A 12,165-nucleotide genomic window follows, 5' to 3' on the forward strand; every position below is an offset into this window, starting at 1 on the left:
TCCCCAGACCACTGCCATGTCCTAACGAACACAGCCAGGCGTTGGCTTTCCTGCTCCTGGAATGTTACCTTCCCACATCGCTGAACCCCATCGTGTGACCGCTGGTCTGAAAACCCGTCTGTGGGAGGCAGAGTAATACTGCTACCAAACACGCCCGTGTCCTACCTGTGGAAGTGCCCCCTTACGTGGCAAAAGGGACGCGGCAGGTGGAATTAAGGGCCTTAAGGTGGAGAGAGTATCCTAGATTTTTCAGGTGTATACAGAGTAGTCACAAGGGTCCTTACAAGTGAAAGAAGGAGGCGGGAGGGTCAGGGAAGGGGAAGAGCTTGAGGATGCCAGGCTACCGACTCTGAAGACGGAGAAAGGGGCCACAGGGCAAGGAATGTGTCCGGCCTCTTGAATCTGGAAAAGAAAAGAAACAGGTTCTTCCTTGGAGCTTCCAGAAGAAATGCAGCCCTGCAGACACCTCGGTTTTAGCCCAGTGAGATCCACTTCGGATCTCTGACCTCCAGAACCCTAAGATGAGAAGTCGTGCCATTCGGTTTGCTTTGTTGCAGCAGCAGCAGCAGCAGCAGCAGCAGCAGCAGCAGCAGCAGCAGCAGGAAGGCAACAGACCATCCGAGCGCGTCTCCGAGTGTTGAGCAAGAAATCCAGACTCTTGCGCTCGACTGCCAGGCCGTAAGCTCGGTGCAGGCAGAGAGCGATGCTGTTTTTTTAATCCACTCTCGCGTTGCTCTGCAGTGTCTGACTCATAATAGGCTCTTAATATTTCCTGAAGAAGTGAGTGAATAAAGGGGAGGGGAAGGGGAAAGTGAGAATAAAAAAAAAAAAAAAGGAAGAGGAGGAGGAGAAAAAAAGGCATCTTGAAATCTTCCAGGCGCAACAAAGCTCAGCTTTGTTGGGACTGGTGTCTAGAACAGATGGGGATGGGGAAGCTGAGCATGTTCTGTGGGCGTGGAAGGAGGCTAGGTTGCTGTCTTTAGTTAGAAAAACCCAAGGATCCCTCGGGAGCCCAAACCCTGTTCTTGACTCCCTGGAAAGGGTCCCTGGGAGGACACAGCTGGTCCCTGAGACCAGCACAGGCCCCACCGAGATGGGGAGAGGAGCTAGAGCCCGCATCTCTTTCTGTCTGGGTCGAGCTGGGAAGCAATAGCTACAAAAGAAATATGGATGGAGCACCCCAGGAAGGTCTGAGGAGGCCACCTGAGTCCCCTGGGACCCCAGCGATGCAGGCTAGAGGACTGAGAGCTCCTGACGGGGTCAGGAACGTTGTCCCCCAAAGGAAAACTGGTCCCCTGCTCATATTTCTGACGCCAGACGTGTGGGCTTTCCACACCAAGCAATTCTCTGATTTTCCGCAGACGCCAACTGGATGTCCCTACAAATTAACCCACTTCTGACACAAACTATCTGGCACAGACCCCACAGGTTAAGGGTTCTGTCCCTGAAAACTGCCCCTTCCCAAGTTCAGACGCCAACTGCAAGTTGTGGGTCCACAGATGACCCCCGCGTCTGTCTGACGTGGCGACAAACTGGGGGTGCCCATGACCTCCTCCTCTGGTTCAGTAATTTGCTCTAGTGGTTCACAGAACAGAGGGAAAAATACACAGGGAAATACACGTCACTGTTTACCGTAAGGAGAGTTATAAATAATGTGAACGACCAGCCAGGTGAGGACATTCTCAGGGCGAGGCCCGGGAGGGTCACACGTGCGAGAGCTTCTGCCTCTGTGGAGCTGGGGTGCACCACCTCCCGGCACATGGATGTGTTCCACCAGTCCAGAACCTTCTGAGCCCCACATTCGGGGTTTTTATAGGGGTTCCATGATGTGGACATGATTGATTAAGTCGTTGACCATCGGTGATTAACTCCATTTCTAGCCCCTCTCCTCTCCCTAGAGGTCGAGGGGTGGGGCTGTAAGTTCCACCCCTCGAATCACATGGTTGGTTCCTTCAGGGACCTGCGCCCATCCTCAGAAAGTCAGTTCATTCGCCTAGGTTAGGTGTGGCTGAAAGGGACTGATGCGTAGCCACAGATGCTCCTCGGCCCATCGCTCAGGAAATTCCGGCAGTGTGAGGAGCTCGGTGTCAGGACCCCGGGACGGAATTCCCATTCCACCCCACGTCACAGTGATGGAAACCCAGCCCCGGAGATCGGGTCCCGGAGTTACGGGTTCTGGTCTGTGGAGGGGACCTAGGCTGGGCACCTAGGGAGGCACCAGGAGGGGTTTGAGAATGTGGCAGGCCGCTGGGTGGGGTGGCGGGCACCTTGGCAGGTAGGCGCCCCTCGGGAGATGTTTGTCTTAGCAGTCGGCCAACAGAGGCCGCCGCAGCCTCCCCAGCCATCCTCTGGGCGGCCGTGGGTCCTGAGTGCATCTCTTTCCATTTTGGACTCTGGTCACTCAGAGTTGGGAGCACCCTCCAGGACACCCATCCCTCGGTGTGCACACAGGGAAACTAACTCAGGGAGGAGGGTGTAGAGATTCGCCAGAGTCATGCAGTGAGCCCTTGGCAGAAGCAGACAAATCTCAAGTCTTGTGGCTGCCATGCAAGGCTGAGGGGACACCCGGGCCCTTCCCTTCCTGTGCCCCCAAACGCGAACTTCTCACGTGTGGTTTCTGCACCACTGTGTCGCTGGGCCTGACCTGCCGGGCCCTGGCACGTACTGGGGGCTCTGAAGATACTTGTGAGGAGAATGAATCCTTGCCTTGCCCCACGCCTCTGACCCCCGACCAGGGAGCCCCTTGCCCCGCCCCCCGGTGACCGCTCACCCCCCGTCTAAAGTGCCCTGGGACCTCAGGAGCGTCAGCTGGCTGTGCCAGAGCCTGACGGTCCATGTTAAAGGAATGTCTGTGAACTGGGCTCCCGGGACGGGGGCCAGACGCAGCCGGGGTCCACGGCCGCTCCACGGTTAGCACGGGCCCTGGCGGCCAGCCAGAGGCGTGCGACTGGGTCCCTTTCAAGGACGCGATGTCATAGCCAGCCATGTGCCAGTGGGAGTCCCTCTGTGATGGGCAGACGACGGGCATGGTCAGTAACTGGCCTGTCGCTGTGAGACCCGAGTCGTGGCTCCCCCTGTGTGGCCTCAGCATCCTCACCGTCTCGGTTTGCTGTGCTCAGAGATTTCTGTGGTGTTTTGGGCTCTCAGACTTGGTCGTTTCGGGAGCAGAATGCTATAGGCCACTGTGTGTGACTGGGTGTGACTTCCATAATAGCCAGGTCTGAATTCTGAGAGACAGATCGCTTCTGGTCCAGACAGCACCCGAGTGTCAGTCATGGACCCAGCAGAGAGGCCGCGAGCTCATGAGGCCTGCCCCAGGCCCGTTCCCTGCCCGGCGCCTGCCCAGGCGTCCCCTGAGCTGGCCGCGAGCCCTCCGCTGGCCTTGATTCTCACCTGTCGGGGCTCTGGTTCCTCTCCCCACCCGGGCCTCTCTCGGGGGAATGATTTCCGGGGACACCTAACCGAAATTACGGAACTATTGATAATGACAGTAGGGAGCGGGCACTGAGTGAGCCCCGTGCATTTCTGAGAGCTTGATGCACTTGAGCTCATTAACCTCCACCGCAGCCCCGCGCAGTGGGACGCTGCCGGTCACCGGCTGGCTGGCCCTCCTGTGGCAGAGTAGCCCTCTCCACAGCCGGTGTTTATAGACTCCTCAGCGGGATGCGGCCCCTTCCAGAAACTGCTCTGCCGTTGGACCCTCCACCCTCTCTGCCTTTGCCTGTCTGTTGCGATCGCGCGGCCGCGTCCTCTTCCTCTGTCCGCCTCGTGAGTAGGGGGTCCTTAGGGTTTCCTCGTCTGTGTTCCTCTCTCGTCGCGCCCCTTTCCTGGTGAACTCCCACGGCATTGCCTCCCCTGCACCCGCTGTGCCGGAGCGAAAAGCCAAGACCGGGCCACGGGGCCGTGCGGAGGCATGGGGGCGAGGAGACCTCCGAGAGGCGTCCGCGTCCGTGGCCCGGCTCACCGCGCTCTCTCTCGCACAGGCTGCCCCGGGATGTGGGACAACATCACGTGCTGGAAGCCCGCCCACGTGGGCGAGATCGTGCTGGTCAGCTGCCCCGAGCTCTTCCAAATCCTCAATCCAGACCAAGGTGGGTTTCCCGCCGGGGCCTGCTCAGGCCACACTCGGTGCAGCCCCAGACTTCCGTGGGACAAGCTCCAAGGACACAGGGTGCCCTGCAGGCAGGTGGTCCCTGCTCCGGAGCTCACGAGCCGGAGAGGCACGAAACCACTGAGCTCGTGCACACAGGACCATGGAGCCTGCCCTCAGACGTGGCTCCCAAGTCCACGTGGGGATACGTCATCGTGGGCGAGACAGGGCTGGGCTCTCAGATGTGGCCTCAAACACTTCCCCAGCTGGGGACGTTGGGCAAGGCATTCGCCCCTCTGTGCCCCGTTCCCACGTGGCGTGGTGGCTGGAGAACCGAGAGAGGCACATGGGCATCATTCAGCGCAGAGCTGGGCGCGTGGTAAAGCCCCGCGGTAACTCGTTAGCTGATGTTATTATCATTGTCACTCGTAGAGAGATGGCCAGGGGTGCAGGGGGACACACAGGCACGGACACACAAGGAGTCCCCCTCGGGCAGCTGGACACAAGACGCCGGCTCACGTCCACACTCGCACGCCTGCTTATCTCGGTACAGGCGCAGGGCCCAGATGCGCACAGTGCGTTAGCGCACACTGTGTGCCTGGAGCAAAGCGTGTTCTAGGTCCTCACTGCCCTCAGGGAGGGCTCAGGAGAGGAGCTGCTGGGGGTCCTGCCCCCTGGCGGCTTCTGGACTGCCTGTGAGAGGACAGTGGACACACAGGAGCGGTGTGACTTGCAGAGGCCAGACTGGGTGGCTGGTGTGTGAAGGGAGGCTAGGTGGGTACGGTTGTGCAGAGCTCAGTGTGGGTGTGTCTGTGCTTGGTGTGTGTGTGCGGGGGGAGGAGCTACTGAAGTCCCTGGGCGGTATTGAGGGGCCCCAGACTGATGTGGGAGTCCTTGGGGTGGGCAGTGGCTGAGCTTTGTGGCTCAGGATATGGGGATATGGGGCAGGGGAGAGGGCAGTTCTCTGCCCACGGACATGAGGCCTCGATGACCACAACTCCGTGGAGAGGGGTCTGAACTTGTATCTCTCCCTCGGGTGTGACTCTGGTGGGCTCTCCAGGGCTCTTCCTGCCTTCAGCTGAGGCCTCGTGATGCCCAAAGAAGGCTGGCGTCTGACCACATCACACCAACCCAGGGAAGAGCCTAGAACCAGACCCCGGCTCTCCACCCCAGCCCTATGGGCGTTAAGGGAAGCAGTTCAGCAAGCTGAGGGCGTTGAGTGGGAGCTGGGTGAGCAGGAGATGGCAGGTCTGGGCTCCGGCCAGGTGGCTTACTGGGAACCACCCACTGGCCCCGGGTTGGGGCCTTGGTTTGAGGAGGGGTCTGAGTCACATGTGTGGCCATGCCCAGGTCCCTTGCAACCGAGGCCTCAGCTTCCTCCTTCACCCGCCTAAGGCTTCGGTCAGTCTCCTTCTAGTAGAGAGTGTCCAGGCTTCACTCCACTCCGAAGTCCTGCCTGCACGTCCCCTGTCCCGTCTGTGAGAGACAGAGGCAAATTCTTTTTCACACCAGTGACACCAGCGACAGTGTGTCGGGGTGCCAAGCTCCCGCCATGGGCTCCCAGTTCCGAGACCGCGGAAGGCAGGCTTTCGCTACAATGCGTGGGACCCCGCCTCCCGCACTTCCCCTCATCGGGCGACTAGGGGACTGGGCGCGACCACTTCCTGTCCTGAACAGGATAGGAAGTGAATTTTGAAAGAGCAGACGTACGAGGGAAGTGCTCACGGGGACGAGGTACAGTGCGTGGGGGGCGTCAGGACCAGGCGGCCCAGCGGTTCAGCCCAGCCCCTAACTCATTCCTGTAGAAACCGAGTTAGTCACCACCTGCATGCATGCGCTCCTTTCATTCATCGTGTATTTAAAATTTATTCAAAATCTGCTTTGGGTCAGGCACCCTGGCGAGACTGCTTCTTGTCAACAACAAGAAAAGAAAAGGCAAAAATGAATCAGCAGTAAAACGAGATTTTCTTAGGATAAACGTCCCTTCAGACTCCATCCTTCCCTCCGGCAACTGCACAATGAATGTGTTCTTTAGACCTGATTCTTAACGCTTCATTAAGGGCGGACGTCGTAGCATCTCTCTGGTCACGAAGCCGGGTTCCGGAGACTCAGAAAGTCGGGAATGGCGTTGCTCGCCGAAGCCCTCGCTTCCCAGGGCTGGCTCCGGCGCCCACCGCGGTAGTTGTCACCCCGCGGGGTGTGGAGCTGCAGGAGCAACGCTCTCTCTCCTCCTCCGGAATCCCTCATTAACGGTGTCCTGTTCCGGAGGAGAGAGAGAAGCGTCCAGTGTCTGGGCAGGCCCCAGCTCGTAGTCCTTATGGCTCTGGGCCCCCAGCAGAGCCTCTGCAGAGTTTGGGAGTTGGAAGGGGGTCAGGAATCGGAGGGTTCAGTGAGAGCGGACCCCGCATCGGCCTCCTTCTCACTAATGCACTCTCTCTTTCTCTGTTTCGGCCTGGGAGACAGAAACCAAGGGTAAGAGGAGCCCTGGAGAGGACAGACTGCCGATCATCTGTCTGTCTGCCATCCAGCAGGAGCCCAGCTCTGACTGCTGGGACTGGGTGGGGTGGGGTGAGAGGCTCATCAGGGACCAGGTTCTTCCCTCCTTCCCCCCTCCCTCCTTCCCCCTCGGCCACCCTAGAGGGATCCAGGGAGATGGAAGACACAGCTCTTGGCCTTAGGATGCTCGTGGGCTTATGTGGGAAGATGAGACTAACACGTGGAGGGGTTAGAGAAGAAGCTCCCACACGCATAAGTGCAGGCCTGACTGTGCGTGTGTGTGTGTGTGTGAGCCCGGACACAGACATCCCCGAGTGACCTCTGAGTTGGAATGCACAGCAAGCAGGAGAACAAAAGAGACCTAGTGATGTCGCATGCAGGCACAATAACGTAAAGGCCAAGGAAGGCTTCCTGGAGGAGGTGGCATGCCAGACGGAGCTTGGAAACAGGATTTGGAGAAGTGGAGGGGAAGTGGGGGTTCACTGCTCGTAGGAGAGCTGGCGTGGGCGGAGGTGGGAATAGTGAGTCGAGGGCAAGAGAAACACGTCCGAGGGCGACGTCTTTGGAATTTCTGGGTTCCCTGGAGGAGAGCGGCCTGGGGGCTGAGGGGGAGGGTGACACCTGTGCCCAGGCTCGTGGTGCTCTTCCTTGGCCTTCACTCGCGAAGGCCCGGTAGTCCTTGCTCATTCCTCTCCCACTCCAGGGGCCCTCCCGTCACCCTGACAATGCCCCATTTCCACTTCCTGTGGGCCGGCGGGGAGAACTGAGTCATCAGCCATCACGCGTACCTCAGAAATAACAAAGCAAATGAGACTGACATTAGAATGTGCAGTGTGTCAGAGAGGTATGCGAGACGGCCCCTGGGCCGAGCTCCCACCCCTCGCCCCCCAGACCAGGGGCAGCCTGGGCCTTCCGTCACGGACAGTCAGCAGTGCACGGCCCTGGCAAGCTGATGGCCGGGCTTTCTGACTCTTGCCCATGTCTGTGTTTTGCAGGGGAGCCTGGTTTCATGCACAGTAACTCCTTAGACCTCTCAGGTAAGGCGATAAGCTGGGGTCAGCTGTGGGCTGGCTGGAGGGAGGGCATCTGCTGACGCGTGAGCGTGGGGACCCTTCTTCCAGGCCCGGCCGTGCCTCTCTGTGGCCGTGGGACCTTTGGCAGGTCGTTTTCCTCCTCTGATAAAGCTGCGATTTTCTCCATGGGAACTTGCACTCCAGCTCTGAGACAGAACACTGTGCATACAGTTTCAGTGGGGCAGAGATCTCACAAAGCCCCATCATGGACTTCAAATATTAGGTCGCCCCTGAGCGTTTTGAACTCCCACATAACAGAACGGCGGTTCTCACGCAATCAGCATGCGGGCTTGCTACAACTCAGACTCCTGGGGCCCACGCTCAGGACCTCCAATTTAATAGGCCTGGTGGGGTCTGAGGATGCACATCTGAAGCCAGTGTCCCTGGTGACCCCCCCCGGGCTGGTCTGGAGCGGGTGCCTGCTTTGAGAACCGCTCTCCCGAGGACCTCGCTCCCACAGAGTTGCTGGGGCGAGGAAGCCCAGTGTAGGAGATGCACTCGCTGGTGGGCGGCAGTCTGCAGGGCTGTTCCCTCTTCCCCTCTGAGCGCTGGGGTGGCGAGTGTATAGAATAGTACTGAGCACAAAGGCTCACACTTTTCCCAGCCCACACTGAGTCATAATCAGAAAAGGAGAAAGAAGGAGAATAAGAGAAAGGAAGCGGCTCCTACCTCTAGAACGCTTTTTCAAAAATCGATTTCAAAGCCACTTCCCTTTCCTCTCCTCGCACCCTGGCATGGGCAAAGCGGAGAGGGGACGAGGCTCAGGAAGGGAAGGGGTGGGACAAAGGCCGTGGTCCCTTACGATGCGAGGACGCTAGACGAAGTGTTCACAGGGGCCCGGAAAAAGGTTGCCCGTGGGGTTCTGGGCCGAATTTGCTGGAAGAAAGAACAGTTTGGCATCAGACTGTGAGGCAGAAGTGACCACTTCTCCGCCCAGGGCTGCCGGACGTCCTTCTTGTCCTGCGTCATGGGACTCAGAATCCCAGAAGCTTTGGAGATCAGTCTCCCTACTCTGGGCAGAGCTGGCCTTAGAGCTTCCGACTCAACCGGCAAGGACATGAGTTTGGAAAAGTGGGGGTGGGGGTTGGGGAGCGTCGCATGTCTCGGCCTCTGCTCCGCCCTCGCCTCCTTCCCAAGCTCTCCAGAGGTGGCCTTGGCCACACGGGGGCGATCCTTCCAGCAGCATGAGTGCCGGAGCCCCTTGACTGCACATGTCTGCCTCTTGTCGTACACAATTTCCTGGCCCCTGAATCCTGTGAAAAGAAGAACCATCCCTTGTGTCCTGATTTACCAGGTGAACTCCCAGGAGGCCAGTCTGGGAACAGTGGCCAGTCTGGGGCCACTCAGGGCTGGGCTGGAGGCAGAGGGGGCTGCTCGCCTTCTCCCGGCCCTGGACATCGTGGGTCACCCTTACAGGTGATCAGGAGAGGGGAGGATGAGATGAACAATCGTCCAAGGCTGAAACAGCCCCAGGGTGGGTGAAAGCCACCAGTAAATGACTCCCACCACGGCCAGTGTCCCACAAAATAGTCTTCAAAGTCAATCCAAAGGAAAAAAATACGTTGGTGACAAGAAACAGACCTCTAGACCTGGAAAGGCAGAAGTTATTTTTTTAAAACACATAAATATACGTCTTAATAAGATCTGGTCCCGGGGTAATGGAGGTCTGGTTCTTGTTAATTAAGCCGCTTTGTCTCCTTGGTGCGAGATATGGCGGCTGCTGGAGGACCCAGAGCTCCCAGTGGAAGAGTCACCTGGGCTGAGATTCTCAAGGTGTGACAGGAACTCCTGCCCCACAGTCGCCTGAAGTGATCCCTGGGCCACAGTCCCCGGGTCGGGGGTGGTGGGGGGCAGGGGTGAGGAGGTTGGGCCTGAAATCTGACAAATTTTTGATCCCAGGTTCTTCCTGCTCATTGACATTTGATACATGCTGACCCGGGGCCTGAGGGAGGGGCTCTGGCCTTTTGCTGGCTGGGGAGCATTTGCCAGTTCCAGAAACGGGGGTTTGGGGGGACAGGGGCTTGATTCAGGCTGGCTCAGACCCCTCACCCCTTGTTCAAAGATAACCTTGGGCCTTGTGCCCACCCTACCGCTAGGTCCTTTGTACAAGCTGAGCCTGAGGTCATCGGCAGTCACTGTCTGCCCTCAGACAGAGGAGGAAGGATTTCATGAGCCTCGAGTCACCATGTTTCCCGGATGGGCATATGGGTTTCCAGGAATTTATTTCTTCCACTTAAGAAATCGCTTTTGAACAAGAGTCTCGGGGCCCTCTGGGACGAGTCCCGTGCCTCACCGGGCTGTCCTTCTCTGCAGACATGCGGGTGGTGAGCCGGAACTGCACAGAGGACGGCTGGTCCGAGCCGTTCCCTCATTATTTTGATGCTTGTGGGTTTGACGACTATGAATCTGAGACTGGGGACCAGGTGAGAGTCCGCCTCCCACCAGCGGGCGGCGGAGGTGGGGCTGAGGAGGTGCAGGCAAGGGTGTTCCCACCGGGAGCCTTGACCGCCCGTGGGACTGGACTGCGGGAAGCCCAGGTCCTTCTGCAGCCTTCGTGGGCATTCGCTGTGTCCCTGAGCCAGATGCTGGGAGGGGAAGATGCATTCATTCATTCTGGGCTGAGAAGTAGCTGGTTTGCGGCCCGAGCTCCTCCAGCCCCCACCACGTGTCCCCCACCTCCCTGGTTGCTCCCTGGCTGCCCAGGACACCCAGCCTTTCGATGGCCCGGTGGCGGGAGGGTGGATGCTGGGCCCAGCGGGGCTCCTGCTGCACCCTTCCCCGGGCTGAGGCTGGTGCACGTTAGGGTCGGTCAGGGCCTCTGCATTCGACAAGCCTTCACTGAGTGTCTGCAGAGTGTGAACACCTGTGCAGAGAGGCGGAAGCAGCTCAGCAGGGGACAAGGCGTTGGGGAGGCCGCATGGTGGAGGCACTGAGGAGGGACTGGGGGAAGCGAGGGCAGCGAGAGGGGAAGAAAGGTGGGGGGAGCTGGGCAGAGGGCCCAGGGGCGGCAGGCCCTGGCCCGGGACACTGGGTGCTGGAGGCCGGCCTCGGGCCCACGTGGAGCCCTGCATGTCCCTCGTCCTGCTCCAGAATTTCTACTACTTGTCGGTGAAGTCCCTGTACACGGTTGGCTACAGCACGTCCCTCGTCACCCTCACCACTGCCATGGTCATCCTGTGCCGCTTCCGGTGAGCTCCCCAGCACTGCTGCAGCGGGCGCGGCCACCCCAGCTCAGACCCTTTGCTCTGTCCCCTGGGTGTCGGTCCTGGAGCTCCCTGGAGCACTTTCCCTACCCCTAGGATAACGGTTGGGAAACTTGACCGCAGAGAGGGCAACTGCCTGGTCCAGGGCCACCCAGCAGGAGGCCTCCGTGCCTCAGTTGTGTTTTCCTGGTCTAGATAGGTCACAGGAGAGAGGAGTCTGGTCTGGAGGTGTCATGGGGCGAGGCGACAAGGGCTTGAAACGGAGAGAGGTGGGAGGAAGGCGTGATCTGGGCGGGAGACCCCACTGAGACAAAGCCCTGCCGCCGGCCCAGAGCACCCTCCACGTGGGGGTCAGAATGCGGTGGGTTCACTGTTTCAAAGCCTTTTCCTCCGCCGGCCCGCGGCGTAGGAAGCTGCATTGCACCCGGAACTTCATCCACATGAACCTGTTTGCGTCGTTCATGCTGAGAGCCATCGCCGTCTTCATCAAAGACTGGATCCTCTACGCGGAGCAGAGCAGCGACCACTGCTTCATCTCCACCGTGAGCGAGCCGAGCCCCGCCCGGAAGGGCCCCCTCCCTGCCACGGCGCCCCCCACCCCCGCCCCACCCAGGACCCCCCCGCCATCTAGGTGCTTCCCTGCAGGTTAAGGCATTGTCCCCAGTGAACACGGAAATCTAGGAGTGGCCACGAGATTATCAGTAGCCAGTGATTTTCCTGTATGACGTCACTTCCTGTCCCTTGGCACGTGCGTGCACTTGGCAGAGCAGTCAGAGAAGGTCAGGTGGAAAGGCCAAGTCCCACTTGGCTGAGGAGGCACGTAGGCTCAGAAAGAGGGCGTGCCTGGCCCCTGGTCACTCGACCCACCCTGAGGCTGGGGGGCCGATTGGCTTGCATTACTCCCCAGCCACTTCCCCTGTTCTCAGACCTGCGGAGGTAAGCGGAGAAGGTAGGCTGCGATGGGGCAGGCCGGAGAGGACAGTGCCGAGCACAGGGCCTGACCCGGGAGGGCAGCACTCGGAAGAGGGACCAGGACTGTGTCCTCACCCATGTGGTGTCCAAAACCCTGATTTTCCCAAAGGGCCTCCCTAGTCACCTCGCCTCTGGGGGCCAGGGGAAGGGCGAGATGATGGGGGAGCATGAGCCTGGGGAGGGGAGGGGGCTCCATGCTCAGCCCCCAACCCTGTCCTTCTCTGACGTGGGCAGTGTCGCCTTTGTGGGCATCCTGGGCTCAATCTTAGGCTGCTACAATGTTAAACTCTCAGAATCCGGGAAGGTCGTGCGATTCAGACCCATAGGGTGT

The 12,165-nt window shown here is 59.3% G+C and overlaps 1 protein-coding gene across 15 annotated transcripts in view; it reads left to right on the top strand.

Annotated features, from left to right (window-relative positions):
* The window catches only part of ADCYAP1R1 (ADCYAP receptor type I), a 49,346-nt gene that overhangs the window by 16,854 nt on the left and 20,327 nt on the right, over positions 1 to 12,165 (top strand). For 14 of the 15 annotated variants that reach the window (XR_004953962.1, XM_036230448.1, XM_036230452.1 and 11 more), the window contains 5 exons: positions 3,984 to 4,091; positions 7,582 to 7,623; positions 9,973 to 10,082; positions 10,750 to 10,847; positions 11,272 to 11,404. Coding sequence is in view for 14 of the 15 variants with exons in the window: in XM_036230448.1 (XP_036086341.1) it covers positions 3,984 to 4,091; positions 7,582 to 7,623; positions 9,973 to 10,082; positions 10,750 to 10,847; positions 11,272 to 11,404 (491 nt within the window). In the remaining variant the exon portion in view is untranslated. Of the gene's footprint in view, positions 1 to 3,983; positions 4,092 to 7,228; positions 7,431 to 7,581; positions 7,624 to 9,972; positions 10,083 to 10,749; positions 10,848 to 11,271; positions 11,405 to 12,165 lie in introns of those variants that run through there. The other variant, XM_036230460.1, reaches the window with a different exon arrangement.

Source organism: Rousettus aegyptiacus, unplaced genomic scaffold, assembly GCF_014176215.1.
Source record: "Rousettus aegyptiacus isolate mRouAeg1 unplaced genomic scaffold, mRouAeg1.p scaffold_m13_p_13, whole genome shotgun sequence".
NCBI classification, from domain to species: Eukaryota; Metazoa; Chordata; class Mammalia; order Chiroptera; family Pteropodidae; genus Rousettus; species Rousettus aegyptiacus.